The sequence below is a fragment of the Saccopteryx bilineata genome, chromosome 5 (assembly GCF_036850765.1).
Source record: "Saccopteryx bilineata isolate mSacBil1 chromosome 5, mSacBil1_pri_phased_curated, whole genome shotgun sequence".
NCBI classification, from domain to species: Eukaryota; Metazoa; Chordata; class Mammalia; order Chiroptera; family Emballonuridae; genus Saccopteryx; species Saccopteryx bilineata.
Window position 1 is genome coordinate 196,004,644 of NC_089494.1, and position 18,074 is coordinate 196,022,717.

General features: G+C 42.4%; 1 protein-coding gene and 1 pseudogene across 4 annotated transcripts in view; one reads left to right on the top strand and one right to left on the bottom strand.

The window, feature by feature from the left end:
• Positions 1 to 18,074, bottom strand: part of AFF1 (ALF transcription elongation factor 1) — a 208,351-nt gene that overhangs the window by 16,763 nt on the left and 173,514 nt on the right. For all 4 annotated transcript variants that reach the window (XM_066279736.1, XM_066279735.1, XM_066279737.1 and 1 more), the window contains 2 exons: positions 16,386 to 16,542; positions 9,214 to 10,149 (listed from right to left, as the gene is read on the bottom strand). In XM_066279736.1, the coding sequence (XP_066135833.1) occupies positions 9,214 to 10,149; positions 16,386 to 16,542 (1,093 nt within the window). The remainder of the gene's footprint in view (positions 1 to 9,213; positions 10,150 to 16,385; positions 16,543 to 18,074) is intronic.
• Positions 11,839 to 14,350, top strand: LOC136338027 (ubiquitin-ribosomal protein eS31 fusion protein-like; annotated as a pseudogene).

Consider the following 18,074-nt stretch of genomic DNA (forward strand, 5'->3'; position numbering starts at 1 on the left):
CAATCTACTTTCAAAAGAACCATCTATTTACATCCATTAATTCATTGGTCATATAAAATTAGGAGTGAAGTACGTACTTAGAGCTTAGGTTTTCTTCTAATGGAAAACAAATATATTGCTAAAAATGAAACAGGATACAAAATCCTGTCTAGACATCTTACAGATAGGACCAGAAACACACAACAAAAGAAGAATAGTTGTTTTGGGATTTCAGCTAACTTTCTCTTCTACTAATACCATTAAAAAAATAATATATACACACACACATATGTGGTGGCTTTATATCCTTTTCTACATGCACTGCTCACAAAAATTAGGGGAACAGGAAATGTGCAGATACTCCAGTACTTTCAGCCTTTTGTAAAGTGCATTTTCACCAATGAAATAAAAGTTGCATCTCATTTGCATAATCGAACTTTCTTTGGTTTGTCATTTGCTTTTCTGATGTTCTTAATAAAAAAAACTCAAATGCTTTTTTTTTATCACTTTATATTCAGTTTGAAATATCTGTAAGCAGTATCTATAGAGTAGTATGTTTTCATTTTTCAAGAAATTTGATAGAAAATGATTCTAAATATGATTTTACTAAGGAAAGAGTGATGAAAAGGAATATTTAATTCTATAGGAACTGAGTACTTCAAAATATCCCTTTATGTCAACTAAAGTGTGAGATAAATATACAAAATTATTAAGAGAACTAAAAATTCGTCATGGCAAGTCTTGCATGTTCTTGTGCTCACCTGTCAACACAAAGTTTACAAAAAGCCTACCAGGTCAGCGCAATGACTTCACGATGGCCTCTTTCCCCCTGGCCTGGGCTTAGGCGATACCCATGGGAAGGAGCCACTACCTGTCTAGCAAGTGACAGTGAAAGGATTGGGGGGAGTATCAATTAATTCTGATGCGCATTTAGAATTAAACGCCTCCAACTGTCAGTTCACTGAAAGAGAAATCTAGGACACCACTAGTCAATCTAGGACGATCCCTTAAAAGCCTGAAATCCTCCCTTAAAGGCAAAAAACATTCTTCAAATTAACTGATTGTAGGAGGCCCCAGCTTTCACCTCCGTCTCTCTCGTTCTCTGAATTTCTTCAAGAAAAATGAATAAATTAAGACATGCAGGCTCAGGCTCCGCCCGGACGCTGAGGGCAGCCTGGCCCAGCTCGAAAGCAGCAGAGAGGGGAAAGGCGTGTCGCTTGGCGTGCCGCAGACAAGCCTGGCCGGTGCGCACTGCCCTCAGCCTCCATCAGCTTCTTTGCTCAGAACGGATCATTCCAAGTGGCTTATAAAGATACTTCTTTTCAATTTCTTGGTTTGCACACAAGTGAGAACGTTAAGAAGGGAAATATGGGTGGAATAGAGAAATTACATCCAAGGGAAGGCTCGCACCTCTAGAGGCCACTGATTCTGCACTGACTAGCACACTCCTATTGACAGCCCTGTGTCTAGGGAGTGCTTGCTTGGACATGGCTAGTCTGAAGTGACAGGTGCCCTCAAAAACTTAGTGCTAAAAAGGAAAATGTAATAACTTTTACTCTGATTAAATGCTAAAGTGATATTTTAGATAAAGTAGATAAATTATTAAAATTATTTAACTGGCTTGCTTTCTGCAATTTTAAAATATGGTTGGCTAGGAAAAAAATTTTTATTTAGAAATTAAATTTAATGGGATGACATTGATCAATAAGAGTACACAGGCCCTGGCCGGTTGGCTCAGTGGTAGAGCGACGGCCTGGCGTGCAGAAGTCCCGGGTTCAATTCCCGGCCAGGGCACACAGGAGAAGCGCCCATCTGCTTCTCCACCCCTCCCCCTCTCCTTCCTCTCTGTCTCTCTCTTCCCCTCCTGCAGCGGAGGCTCCATTGGAGCAAAGATGGCCCGGGCGCTGGGGATGGCTCCTTGGCCTCTGCCCCAGGCGCTAGAGTGGCTCTGGTCGGGACAGAGTGACACCCCGGAGGGGCAGAGCATCGCCCCCTGGTGGGCAGAGTGTCGCCCCCTGGTGGGCGTGCCGGGTGGATCCCAGTCGGGCGCATGCCGGAGTCTGTCTGTCTCTCCCCATTTCCAGCTTCAGAGAAATACAAAAAAGAGTACACAGGTTTCAGGTAAACATCTGTACTCATTTGAACTGTTGATTGCATTGTGTGCCCATCACTCAAAGTCAAATCATTTTTTGTCACCGTATGTCTGTCCCTCTTTAGAAAATTTTAAATTACATATGTGGCTCACATTTCATTTCTAGTGGACAGTGCTCTGCACATTTTTTTAGAGGAAGTCTGCAGACTGGACTCTGAACTTCCAATCAGCCAGCATAAAGAAGAAATTATAAAATGTACAAGTAAGATACAATAAAATTGAATCAGTTCCTCAGAAATATAACCATTCACGACAGAAGGCTGGAGAAAAGTATCCTGAGCGCTGCACAAGGAAAACAGAGGAGACGTAAAGAAGCACATTTGTAAGGCACCGCTGAAGCACAGCCGAATATCGCCCAGCTGTTTCTCGGGGCGTGGCGCAGGGCCAGCGCGGAGCCTGACACGCCTCAGGCGGATGGATCTGCTGGGGCTCTGTGTGAGCACAGGCCGCTGCTGCTCAGCGTCATACGGTAACACCGCAGTCAGTCGACGTTGGCAGACAAGGAATAATAGACTGTAAATGACTGGGTCAAGAGAGGACATGACTACTTGGGCACCCTTCTCATCACTCATCTACTGTGCCCCAGGGGTTCTGCTACCAATGGTCGGCGTGAATTCTCTTACGTTTTAAAGGCTGCAAAGCTGGCATAGCAAGCAGTGCAGGAAGATGGAAAACTTATCCTTGGGAAAACTCACAGAACTTGCTAAAATACCCAGCAGATTTGTACGTGAGGTAGTTAGTAACATACACTTTTTGCGACAGAAAGTATTTCTAGGCAGTTAGAGACACAGAGGATAAGTCCCTAAGGCACAACTAAGCATAAGCAGTCCACAGTTACTTCTTAAAGAAAACACCAGACTCCAGAGGTGGACCGAGAGTTAATCTTTTATTTGTACATTTTCATGCTGCTTAGGATTTGCCAGTTATGACTAACCAAAGTGGCAGACCTTTCAAACCACATATAAAAATGAGATTCGTAGTGAGTCAATCCTCACAAGCTGGTTGTTATAACCCTGGCTTGTGCCAATCAGCGACCCCAGAGACCATCTAAAACTGAGAAATCAGCAAATATGGATGTCAAGGCCAGCATTAATGACTGTGTTGGCACTAACTGGAATAATGTGCTTTATACTGCCACGTATCAACTTAGAAGCTGATAATATTCTGTAAGCGGGTATAAAGTGAACCGTCAAGCCAAACAAAGCACAAGTCCCCTTCTGTTCACTTTGCTCGCTTGACTGAGTTCAAACCTGTGGGCTTGAGCTTACATTTCTGTACACTGTGCACTTGGAATGCTGTCATCTTCTGTCTGGAACCAGTCACAGCAGCTTCCCCGGCACAGGCGCTCAGTAAGTATTTGTTCACTGGCACAGAAATTCAGTTTAGCAGCTGAGGGGCACAGCTGAGGTCCCTGGGAGCAGGACTGCACTACCACAACTTCCAGTGGCCGGATTTAGGAAGAGGGAGCTTGGCAACACTGAGCAGCAGGAAATACTGGAAAACAGGAGGCAAGAAGTCTTTGAGATTTTTCTAGATGAAGAAGCAATTTGAAAATGAGATGAGAGTGATATACTCTCTCTTAAAGAGGAAAAAGAAGTCTCCTGTGCCCTGTGGCTTAGCCCAGATCAACCTCCATTCTGGGGAGTCCTGTCCGAGATCTGGTGGTAGGAAGATCCCTTTTCCCACAAGGATAAGTATCTCAATGGGGCACCTACAACAAAAGGAGAGTGTTGGCTGACGACCTGGTCCTAACTGACTTGTTTGCTTTTCTTAACCTGTTGGGTCAGGCAGCCATGGGTTATCTGCCAAACGCTGCTCCACCCACAGAGCAGAGTCAAGGCGAGAATGCAGCCCATAAAAGGAAGCGCTGGGACTGTGCTGCAGCAACGTGGTTGCTGGTCCAGACGGCTGCAGGCAGCTTCCTGCAGCTTCCTGCCTGCCCGGCACCTGGCTCACGGGGTAGGGACCTGCAGTAGTAGGAAAATGAAGGTGGTTTTTCCAGAACTGACACTAATTTGAGGCCATAGTGTTTCTAATAGGTGCTAAGAAAGTGTGCTGGGAGCTTGGCTGTGATGGGGAGAGATGAGGGGCCTCTGAAAGGGAACCTGACGTGGAGAGGGAGTGTGGGGTGGGTGGGAGGTACTAGGGTAGCAAGAGCATGGGCACTAAGCCAGGAACGGCACTGTAATGGTCAGAGGCAGCACACCGATCTTGAACAATGACCTGCGACTCTCTCCAAGGGTGCCCCCACTAGACACTTGGGAAAGAAAAAAAAGACCACTGGACTGGGAGGAGTCGGCATACCTGAGCTCCCAATCGCTTTTGCTAAGCAGCTGGCCGAGTGAAGTTAGAGCCTCTCTAGATCTCATCTACATAAGGAGGTGGCTGAACAAGTGGCCTGTAAGGTCTCAGCACCCAGATTCTACGTCCTGTCATTTTCTGCCACAATGAACTAAATGATCTAGCAGCATGGGCAGCAGAGGGAGTGGAGCAGCAGCAGCCGGGAGCTCAGGTACTTCTCCGGGATGTGCCTCTGCAGGAAGTTCAACAAGAAGATGACACAGCAGATGCAGATGCCGAGGCCGAGGCCGAGTCAGCACCGCGAAGAAGCACGGGACTTACTGAGAAGACAGGTTACAGTCACTGGGATAAGTACTAAAGAAAAGGAAAATCAATCCACTTTTTTCTTCTTTTTTGGTGAGGGAATACACAGGCATTAATTAGAATGGCTTAAAACAGTCTTAACATGCATATGGTTACAATGTTCTTAGAGTACCTAACAAGCATGAAGAAATCAGTTTGAAGTGGCTTCAGGAAATTTTAAGAAATGACTTTTCAAACCCTTGAGTTTGAGAGATAATAACTAAGAATGTTGATTTGGGGAAACAACTCAAGAAAAGACAGATCTCAGATAGAAAGGAAGGACTGAAGCGACAACCATCTGCAAGCAGTAAAAATGCACATTTTCCACCACATCCCATAACTTCCCTTCTCCGTGCCTTAACGCACACATAAATGATGGCACTGAAATTAATTTACAAAAATGGCAGTTTGTAGGTCAGTAAAGCAATTATTTAGAAAAAGGAAAAGACTGGAATGAATGTATCTCCCTGTCCTGTTATTTACTAAAATGACTATTCAGACAGTCCAGCATTCTCTTGAAAAGAAATTTATAACACATTGAATTAAATGAACTTTGAGCTATAAAAGTGCCCAGAACAATGCTTAGCTCACACATGGAGCTCTACACACACCACATGCGTTTTTAGAATATAGTACTATCAGTTGCACAGGCCTGACTGTATATTACATTGTGCTTCTCAACTTTTTCTTCCAAATCTGGAAAACATAACCTCGATTTAAAAATTATTTAAAAGAAAAAAACTAGTCTTTTAAATTCTGAACTATAATCAGGATGATGAACTTCTGTAGTTTATGTAAGGAGCACTGCGTCTGTTCATGCCTATTAACCCTCACAATTTTCTTCACTTTTCCTCATAAACTGTTCCTTAACTGCTCTGTTAAAGTGCTAGAGTTATACATACATACATATGTAGATATTTTTATAGGTGCCACATCGGATGGCTTCATCACAGCTGCTAACCACCATTAACTCTTTATGATCATCTTCTCACACTTTTAAGTCTAAATGGCTTCTAGGATCTGCTTACCCTCTAAAATATTTGCTAAATTTTGTGCCAGGAGAGGAACAGACCCTAAACTGCCTTTAAATAAAAACAGTAAATTCCACTAATGTGAAAGATCAAGCACATTCTTCAACTGTTCTCACTACATCCTCAGAGAACTGTTTTTAGTGATCACACTTAAAATAAAGAACATGCACAAGTCTCCAGGACCCAAATTTGGGGAAAAGTGCCCAAACTGAAAAAGAGGACAGCCCAAACTCCGCCCAGGCACCCAGGCCCACATGCCGGGCTGCCTGGGGGCGGCTGACACCCCGACCAAAGGAGTCAGGATCCTGACAGGAAAGGGGAAGCCTACCTCATACAAGGAAGGATCTGAGGTTAATAACGTTCAATATTAATCATAACTGGCACCCAGCAGGAAGTAAAACCAAATGACACATGATTCTTTCTTTGATCATGGAATAAGTATACAGTGAACTGATTTTTATATTTATTTATCTGAAAGATTTTAAGTAATGTTTTTAACTAGTGACATACTTAATGCAAGGAATTCCTGGTTGCCTAGACGCATGACATCTAAACACAGCACACTGGAGGAATTCTTCCACCCAAAGAGCGAGCTCTGTACAATGTTGGCCCTGTAGTAAGGCTCTGTTGCAGAGGTTCGCCTAGATGTTAGGACTAGAATTTAAAAATACCAGTGGGGGGTCAGGGGTTGGAGGGTGCACACCTGCCACCAGTACTAAAGGCTCTCCACGAGATCACTGGTTCAGACCCCTGTCAGTGAAACAGCGGAGAGGCAGACTGTTCCCAGGGCCTTAAAGAAAACACATACTCTAAACAGAAAGATAAATGAGCTGCCCTAATGCAGCTCAGCTCGGCCAAGGGCTGGAAACGGCTTTTAGAGGACACAGCTCACATACGCAACACGGAGAGCTGGAGCTGGTCCCCTTTCTGGAGTCTCAAGCAACACTTCTGGATTTGCCCCGAGTATGGACTGGGCTGAGAACTGTCTGGGGAGCCCCCAATTCCTAACAGTTTTAACTGGTTAGTAAGCATCTTTGAAGCTAATACTTCTCTCTCCAGCTAATGCACAAGGTTAACATTGGAAATTAGACAAGATCATGGTGGCCAGGAAGATAGGTGATAAAAAGGTGTCCCAGGAAGAGGAGGTAGATGTGTGTATTTTTGAAGTCTTTTCAGGTAAATCAAATGCAGGGACTTTTTCCCTGGCCAGGTCTACCACAATTTCCTCCATTAAGTTTTATACCTCTAACACACAAACACTGTCTTAACAGTTTCCTGGCATGAGAAAGAATATGGTCTCTTCTGGCCGAAACAGCACGGCCAGTTCGCACCTGACTCCACCCATCTCGACCAGCCTGCTGCAGTCCTGGTGGCAACGCTCTCAGGTCTCGTTTGACAAGGTTCCGGAGAAAACAGTAGCCCTCACTGTTTGTTAAAGTCATGTTATATTTTTAACCCAGCGGAGTAATCAGCTGAATCATAGACATGACAGCAGTCTCCATGAGCTTTTTATCCTTTGTTATTCTTAGCTCAACTACCACAACTGAGTAAGGAGTTTCTTCTATGCTTAAAAGAGTGTTAACATTTTTACTCCTCAGCAGGAAAGAGTTGGCTTTTCTAGTGCCTTTCACTCTGAATCTTGGGCAGGCTGGCTCAGGAATGCCCCTGTGGAAATATATACTAAGTAATCTGTTGTCATCAAGAAGTGGCAAAAACAGTCAGGTGTCCAATGATGAATAAAGGAAAGGAGGAGACTGTCCAAAATAGTGATACATCCAGGTACCTGAGGGTCAAAATGCAGGGTTTTTTTCTTTTTTTACTATGTTCATTCCTTAAGTGAAACTTCCAAAAATTGAAATAAATAGACAGATTTTTAATACTTTACAAGGTACCATTCCAGCCTATGTTAGTCAACAGATATCCTAACCATAAGTTTAATAGCTCTAAAATCTTTTAAAATGTTCTGCTGATTAATAAAAGTCAATAATGGCGGTCCAGATTCTAAATCTGGTGTGTTCAAATTAATGAGGTACCAGTTGTCCCTCGCCATACCGTGCCTCATTTTCGCAGTCTCACTGTATCGCGGATTTTTCACTATATCACAGGATTTTGCGGTATATAGGTATTTTTATATACAGTGTGTCCATAAAGTCATGGTACACTTTTGACTGGTCACAGGAAAGCAACAAAAGACGATAGAAATGTGAAATCTGCACCAAATAAAAGGAAAGCTCTCCCAGTGTCATACTATTCAGTGCAGTTCGATGTGGGCTCACGCACAGATTTTTTAGGGCTCCTTAGGTAGCTATCCCGTATAGCCTCTACAGACTCGTCACTGACGGATGGCCTACCAGAACGGGGTTTCTCCACCAAACTGCCGGTTTCCTTCAACTGCTTATCCCACCAAGTAATGTTATTCCTATGTGGTGGCACTTTGTTATAAATGCGCTGATATTCACGTTGCACTTTGGTCATGGATTTGAATTTAGCGAGCCACAGAACATACTGAACTTTCCTCTGTACTGTCCACATTTTGACTGGCATGGCCGTGGGCTGCTCTGCTGTATCATCTGCGCGTGCGCACATGCTGCCACATCATCCTACAGAAACTGGGAGGGTTTTCCTTTTATTTGGTGCAGATTTCACATTTCTATTGTCTTTTGTTGCTTTCCTGTGACTGGTCAAAAGTGCACTGTGACTTTACGGACACACTGTATTTATTATTTTAATTACTTTTGTGGTAAACTAAGCAAAATAGGTGTGGGAAAGGTTTATAAGAGTGTGGGGTAGGTTTATAAAGCCTTAAAAATATATATAAATAATAAAATAAAAAGATAAGGTCACTACTTCATGGATTTTCACCTATCATGGGGGGTTCTGGGAACTAACCCCCCTGATAGATGAGAGACCACTGTATTATGTGGCCATGAGTTAAAATATGGATCAAAAGATCATACTACAGGAGTAAAAATGTAGTGTATAGCAGTAAACTTCAGGAATTCAGAACACTAATGAACATTTCAACTCATGTAAAGCTTTAACTTCTAGGGCAAAATCTAATGGGTCACGTGGTTACTATCAATGTTATCAGAATAAATAAAAATGTACCCCCAAATGATATATTATCCTAAAATGAAACATGCTTTTCAATGACTGCCTTGTCCTTTCTCAAACTAGCAAGACTGCTAACGGAACCTGGCACTTGGTAATGCCCGTCTACAAACTGGGAAGCATCCAGGTCTGCAATGAAGGTGTAACCTGGTTTAGAAGCAAAGCCTAGACTGTATCCAAACAAAGTCTTTCAGCCTCTTCCCCAACTCAGGACCTACGATCAATGGCCAAAGACAGCCCTGAGCTGACAGCAGGTCCAGGCCACACTGGGGGGGAAGGCCAGCCTCCCTCACTCACCTTTCTCTTCTTGGCTGACTTGCTTGAGTTGTCTGAGCTTCTTTTCTCAGAATCCAGCTTCTTCCCGACCGGTGGCTGTTTGTCCTCGGGTTTCCTCTGGCGGCTCCCCTTCCCAGGCGGTTGGGGTACCCAAGAGAGGAGGTCCAGGGTTATCTTCACCACCAAGCTCTGCGGGGGAGGGTCTCTGGGCGGGGAGAGCAGCTTGGTATCTCTCAGAGGCACTGGAAGCTTGTCCTTCCGGCGGTCCTCCTGTACCACCACCGCCCGGCGACAGCCACTAGTCCTGCCACCACTGCCTCCGTCGTGCGCGGGACCCTGGCTCTGCGTCAGGGGGACGAGGGCCAAGTGCTCAGGGCTCCTGTCCTCCACATTGTCCTTCGTGGGCTCGGGACCCGAGAGCGCCTTCGAGGGGGCCGGGTGCCCACTCCTGTGCTTCCTCTTCTCGCTGGGGGCGGGCACAGCTGGCTTAGGCTCCCTGGTGTCTCCAGCACGGGGTCTCCCTTTCGTCTTCACCTTAGGCTTGTCTTTGGAAGGCTGATCCTTGGAGCCATGGGGAAGTCCTGGCTCACTCTCGACCTGCAAGCTGGCCTGCGAGTCCACCGGGGCAGAGGCCTTGGCGGGTTTTTTGGGTTGTTTTGTTCCAACGGTTTGCCTCTGCAGTGGCTCCTGCTGGGCAGGGGACTTCTGACAGCTCCTCTTGCCAGCGTGGGTGCCTTCGGGAGGGACCCGGGGGGCTTTGCCGGAGCTTTTAGGGGGAGAATATTTGGATTCTGAATGCTCGTGACTAGTGGTGCCACTGTCACCACCCTTGCCTTTCCCGTCTGGGTGCCGAGGTGGGGGCTCTGTGCTCCCTGGGGCCTCTGGTGGCACTGCTGGCTGACTGACTTTGGTCAGCCAGTTGTCTAGCTGCCATTTGTTTGTTGTAGGAGGCTCAGGCTAAAAACAAGGAAAAAGACAGAAGTGTTAACTGAGCAAAGGTGATCAATTCTTCCCTTGTGTTGCCCAATCCTACAATACTGTCATTCCTAACCTAAGAATCTAAGTTCTTTTTATCCTCTTTAATTAAAGGTCAAATTCTATAACGACTGACTCTTAAAACAATCTTCCCATTTTTTTGTGGTACAGAAATTTTGCTTTAGTAGATATTGACCACTGAATATTGAACAATGTAGACCATTGACAACTGCTGAGAAATCTTTGCAACATAAATGCTTTGTTCTAATGGTAATTACAGTATTATTTAAACAGAACTGACACATTTTGACTTGTAAATTATTCTATCAAAAAATAATAGGGAATAAAAAGAATCCTTTTATCAAGGATTTTCAGAAGAAGGCTAACAAATAAACAGTCTTGGTGATTATAGGTTTCATGCTTTATCTTTCTCTTGACATATTTTTCAACTAAACTACTTTCTTCAAGACTAGATATCACTTCTCTTATTTACTTATAACATTATAAACACTTATCTGTGAAAAGGTTTTCAGTCTATGGCAGATACATACTGATTTTCAAATTTTACATCTTGATAAAAAGAGTCAAAGTCACATCAGATAAGCACCAGTTCTATTTTAAAGTCTTAAAAACTCAAGCATTAAGTCTCTTGTTTCAGGTGATCCGAGCTGAAATAGCACCTATTTTTCTAAGACACATAGGGCAGCTCCAAAGCACTGTTCAGAGCCAGATTATACTGATTTTTTTATGAAACTGATCTGGCAAAGAAATAGAAGTCCCTGACATCTGTTACCTCAACCGTTGTTTAAATCTTGGTTGTGAACTGATGGTTGGAGCATCCCACCATCTCTCTCCAACAAGGTGTTAGACCTTAATAGAATGAGAAATCTTTGCATCTCCAAGTTCAACTATTATGTCCTATATATGTAGGTATACACTGAGATATTAATTTAAGCATTCCTATAGGTGGATTACCATGCCCATATATATGCCATATAAAAATATTAGTGTCTAACAGAATAAGCAGTAATTATACTTTTTTAAAGGGCAGCATATAACTTCATGCTACATGTCTTCCTTAAGATCCACCTAACAAGTGGTTTGTATGAATAATTAAATCACAGACACACTGCACTAGGATGTTAACGGAAAGATATTCCATACAGGATTTAACTGATTCAATTATGGATAAGGAGATCACTCCAGTAGGTGGGCAATATTTTACTGGGAAGACTGCTAACTATTTTCCCAAGTAAAATTTCTCAAATAATTCAAATCTGTAAAAACATGCAAACTTCATTCATGCAAGATATGTGGATATAATGTAAAGTCTTTTTGACCAAATAAAGTTAGGAAATAAAATGACCACGTAATTATCATAGTTTGGACTCGATGTGACTGAAACAGAATAGAACTAAAAGGAACTTCAAGAAACTGGAGAGGACAGTGCTTCGGTGGAAAGATGGTTACGTAACTGCTTTTTTCTGCTCACCCTATGTTGCTGCTTCAGATAATATGCTCCTTTACTCCTTCTACCCACATCAGCTCCCTACCCAGGCTCACATTTGATTTTTCACAACAGGGAGGGAGGGAAGAAGGAAACTACTCTTATGTGCCAAGAATTTTGTCACCTGTAATCTAAAACTGTAGTCAATATTCTAACAAGACATGATGACTGTTAAGGGTAGAGAAAAGATTAGCACACAATACCTATTTGTCAAACATTATTTCCTGCAAAGACTTGAGGGTGTGGTAATATTTGCGGTTAACTAGGGACAAGGCATTAGTCATTTGCCAGTCATATCAGGAACCAAACCCTTCAAACCTTTCTTGGGAAAGGTATGCATATGTCTCACCAGGGCTATGTTTATAACTGCACTCAAGTCACTGACATGCTATATAGAAAAATATTTATGTGTGAACCAAAGAGAAAAGCCAATTCCGGTATAGATATCACCTGCCTTTTCTCTCCTCAAACAGTACAGAATAAGATACATTTTGCAGTCCCTAAAGGAATGTCCTGGTTACAGAAATAAAGTACATTTCCTTCCACTGCAGTCCTAAAAATGTCCAGAAGGGAGGCATATGGCCCAACTGTAGAGTAAAATTGAGCTGGTGTGCCCAGATAGAGAGGAAGGGGTAGGAGCAATCCTTTCTGTATACTTACTAGAAAGATATAAAATGAACAGAATTCCTTCAGGGTCAGATATTATTTGCCTATTGGGATGGGGGAGATTTTTATTTAAGGGATTGATTAGTTTGAGCTTTCATTGCTTCCTCCTCCTTTCCTCATGTCCTGCCCCAGCCTCCTGGGCTGGAGTAACCGAACACTGCACATTGGAAATAAAAATATATGTCTAATTTTCATTAAGCATTTTATTTTATTTTTTATTTATTTATTTTTTTGTATTTTTCTGAAGCTAGAAACGGGGTGAGACAGTCAGACAGACTCCCGCATGCGCCCAACGGGGATCCACCCGGCACGCCCACCAGGGGGTGATGCTCTGCCCACCAGGGGGCGATGCTCTGCCCATCTGGGGCGTCGCTCTGTTGTGACCAGAGCCACTCCAGCGCCTGGGGCAGAGGCCAAGGAGCCATCCCCAGCGCCCGGGCCATCTTTGCTCCAATGGAGCCTCGGCTGCGGGAGGGGAAGAGAGAGACAGAGAGGAAGGAGAAGGAGAGGGGTGGAGAAGCAGATGGGCACTTCTCCTGTGTGCCCTGGCCGGGAATTGAACCCAGGACTTCTGCACTCCAGGCCGATGCTCTACCACTGAGCCAACCAGCCAGGGCCCATTAAGCATTTTAATAAGTGTTTGATCATATGACCCTTTACTCTCCTAACTTTTCAAATCAGTAAAAGTTCATATATTTTAGAATTATGATTTTGAATAAAAAGTTTTGAACTACGTACAATATAGGGCTACTTTTATAGTAAAACACAATTGTGAAGGAGTATACATAGAAAATTTAAGAAGAAAAAGAAAAAAGGAGGGGAGGGATGACGAGGGGAGGGGAGAAGAGAAGGAGCATGGTATAGTAGGAAATGAAAAAGCTTCAGAGTTAAGTGCTTGAGCATGAATCTTCAATGCTGCTACTTTCTTTATAAGTGAAAAGATAGCTACCAACCTGTTAGGACTGAGCCAGCCTCACATAGGCAATCAACCAATGTAGTTTACTACCAACGAAGTGGACAATGAAAAGATTAGAAAACTAAGCAGATCCCTAAATAACAGTAAAAAGGTATAGTGACCATACATTTTGAAAGGCTAGGGTTTATATTTTCATCCCCACTATAAAAGCAAACACTGCAATCTTTTTCCCAAGTTCACCACCAGTTCATTCAGTAGGCATATTACATTCTGAATTTAAAATGGATCCATAAAAAGCAAATGAGCACTAAAACCAGAATTTTAAAAAGGGCAAGAAAGTAATCACTAGTACTTATGGCCTGTTATGCATGGAATTCATGTTACTCTCAACTAACACAGAAGATTTACAATAACGCAAGTATTTCAAAAAGAAAGAAACATAGCTAAATAACTTGGGGGAAATTAAAGATTTAAAATTTAGGTAAAGACAAATATTTCTGGGGAAATCGAACCTCAGTATATAACATTCAACTGTACCAACTCTAGATTTGCAGAGCAACACCAAAGTACAAATACGAACCTATTTAGTAAGGTGATTTAAAAAAAATAAAGGAGGCTTTTTTTCAGATCCACCATCTGTAGTGGAATCACTGCCAAGATGCAGATTTTCATTCAAAACCCTTTTGGGGAAGACCCCTACTCCTGAGGCTGAACCTTTGGATACAACAGAAAATATGACGGCCAAGACGTAGGACAAGGAAGGAGTTTCTCCTGATCAGCAGAGACTGGAAAATGGAAGTGGTGTGCACAATATTCAAAAGGAGTTCACTCTTCATCTTGTGTGAGACTGCGGTGGTGGCTAAGAAAAGGAAGAAGCCCCACACCACTCCCAAAAAGAATAAGCATAAGAGAAAGCAAGTTGAGCTGGCTATCGTGACATACTACAAAGTGAATCAGAATGGCAAAATCAGTGGCCTCCGTGGGGAGTGCCCTTCAGGAATGTGGTGCTGGAGGTTTTTAGGACCAGCCACTTTGAGAGACATTGTGGCAAATACTGTCTGACCTATTGTTTCAACAAACTGGAAGACAAATAATTATATATGGGTTAACAGAGACATGAACTAACATTTAAAATAATAATAATAAAATAGCCTTGGCCGGGTAGCTCAGTTGGTTAGAGCATCATCCCAGCAGGCCAATGTTATAGGATTAATCCCCAGTCAGGGCACATACAAGAATCAACCAACAAATGCATAAATAAGTGGAACAACAAAATGATGTTTCTCTCTCTCTCACTTTCTCCCCCATCCTCTCTCTCTAAAATCAATAAATAAATACAACAAATAAAAAAATAAATAATAAAAGGGAAACTGCTTGAATTGTTTATTAAAAATAACCAAGTAAAATAAAAATAAAAAATAAAGTAGGATGGAAATACAAATTTATCTTTTATTTATTGATTTCAGCAAGACAAAAAGGAAAGGAAGGAGGAAGGAAGGAAGGGAGGGAGGGAGGGAGGGACAGGAAGGAACAGGAAGGAACATCAAGCTGTCCCTGTATGTGCCCTGACCAGGGATCAAACCGGCAACCTTTGCACTTCAGGATGATGCTTAACCAACCGAGCTACAGAGCCAGGGCAGAACATTAATTTTTTTAATCTATGAATCTCTAACTCTATTTCAGTAACCTCTTGAACAATAAGACATAACTATTTCATTAAATCAAATACCAGACTAATCTTTAATATTTCAACTACTCAGGCAAATCTGTGCCACTTTCTTTTTAATTGAATTTTATTATTTAACTGAATTCTGTTCCTTCTGTAATGTAATGAGCACACCGATTTTTCTTATTGAACAAGATGAAACACAAAGCAAAGATCTTATGAAACTTAACAGTGAATAATCACATACTGTGTCTTCAGAGCATATTCAGTATCTTTTTCCATGGGACATAGAAAAATTATTTCAATAGCAATTAGTATCACAGAAGGAAACAAAACAATGTCTAAAAACAGAGAATAGTTTCTTTCCTGAAAGGGACTTCAAGTGAAGTTAATGCTAATCTGTGTTTCTTCACTCCAAAAAATACTTATTGAGCACTTACTTCTGTGCCAGACATAAAATCATGACTAACAAAAAATGACACAGTTATTTTCTCAGCCTCCCTTGCCCTCAGAGACGTGGCTTTTGTCTCACTATGTGATCTCCAGATGGATTCGGTTAATACTCTAGTGGAACTAACTGCCTTGCTTTCTAAACAGCAAAGACAAATACAGAGAACTTTAACACTCTACATCAGAAAGCCTCGTTTCCTGGAATTCCCATCATTTTCTCTACACAAACCCGTCTAGTTCACCAAAAACGCCTTCCCTTTCCACTAAGTATCCATCCTTCTCCAACATAATTTTTACATTGTTACTCCAAGTAACAATGGCATCTGGCAACCTTATTAGTTGTTACTAAATTTCTTGTGCTCAACCATTAGTGGCAGAAAGCCTCCAGATGAATGCAGTGTTTGAGATTTTCGATCTCATCTGTTTATCTTCACAGTATTACCCAAGGGCAGTGACATGCAAACACAATGATCTGTTTTAGATGGGGCGGAGGGAGCAAGAAACACAGCCCTGGCAAAATCACTGCGCCATCAATTTAATGCATGGCTTTTAGTGATTCAAAAATAGAACCTCTGATGACTTATTTCTAGTTCACGTTCCTGCCCTTTCCTAAATCAGGCTGTCTCCTTTTGATTTTCTTAATTCATGCATTCCTAAAATTTCTAAAAGAAAACAAGCAGCCTACCAAAAAGTTTGTCTTTCCCCTCAAAATAAGAGAAAGTCAAATGATATACAAATAGTCCTAATGAGTTGCTCTTCAAACACACTAGCAACAACAGAGAAGAAACTATCATTTTAAACAGGAGAGGGAAGACCTCCCCTCTCTCCCAAACCTCCACTGCCCAGTGTTTGGTAAGAAATAAGGAAACAGAAATAGCTGGTTCCACACAGCGCAGAGCAGGAAGGCACTGCCCCAGGGGACAAAACTTCTCAGTCCCCGTGGCCTGGCCCGCAGCGGACTCTAGCTCTCAAACGCTGCCATCTTAGATGGTCTCCTGGAGGGGACACGGTACCTCGAGAGCCGGGGCTTCATGGGGCTCATTCTCTTCACTGTCACTTGAGCTGCTTTCGCTCTCTGAGTCCGAGGAGCTGTCTGAGTCACTGGTGCTCTCTGACTCGGCGCCACTGGAATGTGCTGAGGCCGCTGCTTCTGGAAGTGACTGTGGAGCACTGCGAAGCAACCAAAAGACCTCTGAAGACACCATGCAAGGTGGATCTCCCCCTCTGCACTCATTGCCTGCTTTTTCCATTTTTCTGCTACTCAAAAGCAAAAACCTCATTATTACCTAACATGATTAAATTATCAGATCATCCAGTTGAGAGAAGGGCCTACAACGGCTCAAAAATCAGCAAAAGTACCCCTTAAAATAACTCACCAGATAATTACATAAAAGAGAAGCCTGTGGAATTTTGCTCCTGAGAACACTTCAAGCTATACTTATTTAACTTAGATGCCGGGTACTTGATATCAGCGGCTGGTAAACCATGGCCTGGGCCACCTGCCTGTTTCTATGTCAAGTTTTACTGGAACGCATCCACACCCATTATTTTATGTATCGTCAAAGTCTGCAGAGTTCACTAGCTTCCACAAAGACTGTGTGGTCCACAAAGCTTAAAATATTTACTTCTGATCCTTTCAGTTTTCTGTCCCCTGCTATATATAATCCAAAGAAGTTAATTTATGAAAGAATATCGAATACATTAACATCTCCCTCTACTCTCTGTATTAAGAACTAACTGTTTGGTAGCCAAAGACTACTGAATATAAACGGAGTTCTTTTGGAAAGTAAATTCAAAGACAAGGCAGTCACAGTCTTGGGCAGAAGTATAAAACAAGCCATACTTTTTATGAGTGGCTTAGGATGATCCCCAAATATTAGCTGAGGCAGAGGTCAACACACTGTAAGTTTTAAGAATAGGACAATTAACTCTAGGTCAGTAAGAAAACACTGCTGGGTATATACAGAATTTCAAGACAAATCTTAAAATCTTGTCTTCAACAGAATTAGCTAACGCAATGGATCAATAACTATACTCTTGAAAGCCTCCAAATCTACCTAAAATACTAAACAACTTTATTAATTATATTAGAATAAGTATAATTTAAATTACTAAATAACAAAACCACCAGTTGAAGTGATTTTAAAACACACACCACACTATGACATAATTTCCTCAGACAATGCTGCATCAAGGTTGTGATCATTTTCACACGGTAAGTAAAGAGCTTAAGCCAGTGATGATCAGAATGAGGTACACTTTCAGTGTTATTCCTGCCTCTGATTTATCCCCACTTTGTTTTTCTATTTTCTTTTCCTCCGCTTTTGAGTTGGGCTTCTTTGTCATCTTTTATGAGTCATTCTAAGCCACTAGAAATTGCTAAACAAAATGGGATGACCACATTTGGAGGGAGTAAAGTAACTACAGTGTAATTTAACTCTTCTTTGTCCACAGCAGTCAAGTATTGGCATATTAAATCATTAAGTTCAGGACCAAAAGGAACTACATATTATGAAGGTGGTTTAAATAGTTCCCGTTTCCTGCCTGACCTGGGGTGGCACAGTGAATAAAGCATCGACCTGAGGGTTGAGGTCGCCGGTTCAAAACCCTGGCCTTGCCTGGTCAAGGCACATATGAGAGTTGATGCTTCCTGCTCCTCTCTTCCTTCTCTTTCTCTTTCTCTGTCTCTCTCCTCTCTAAAA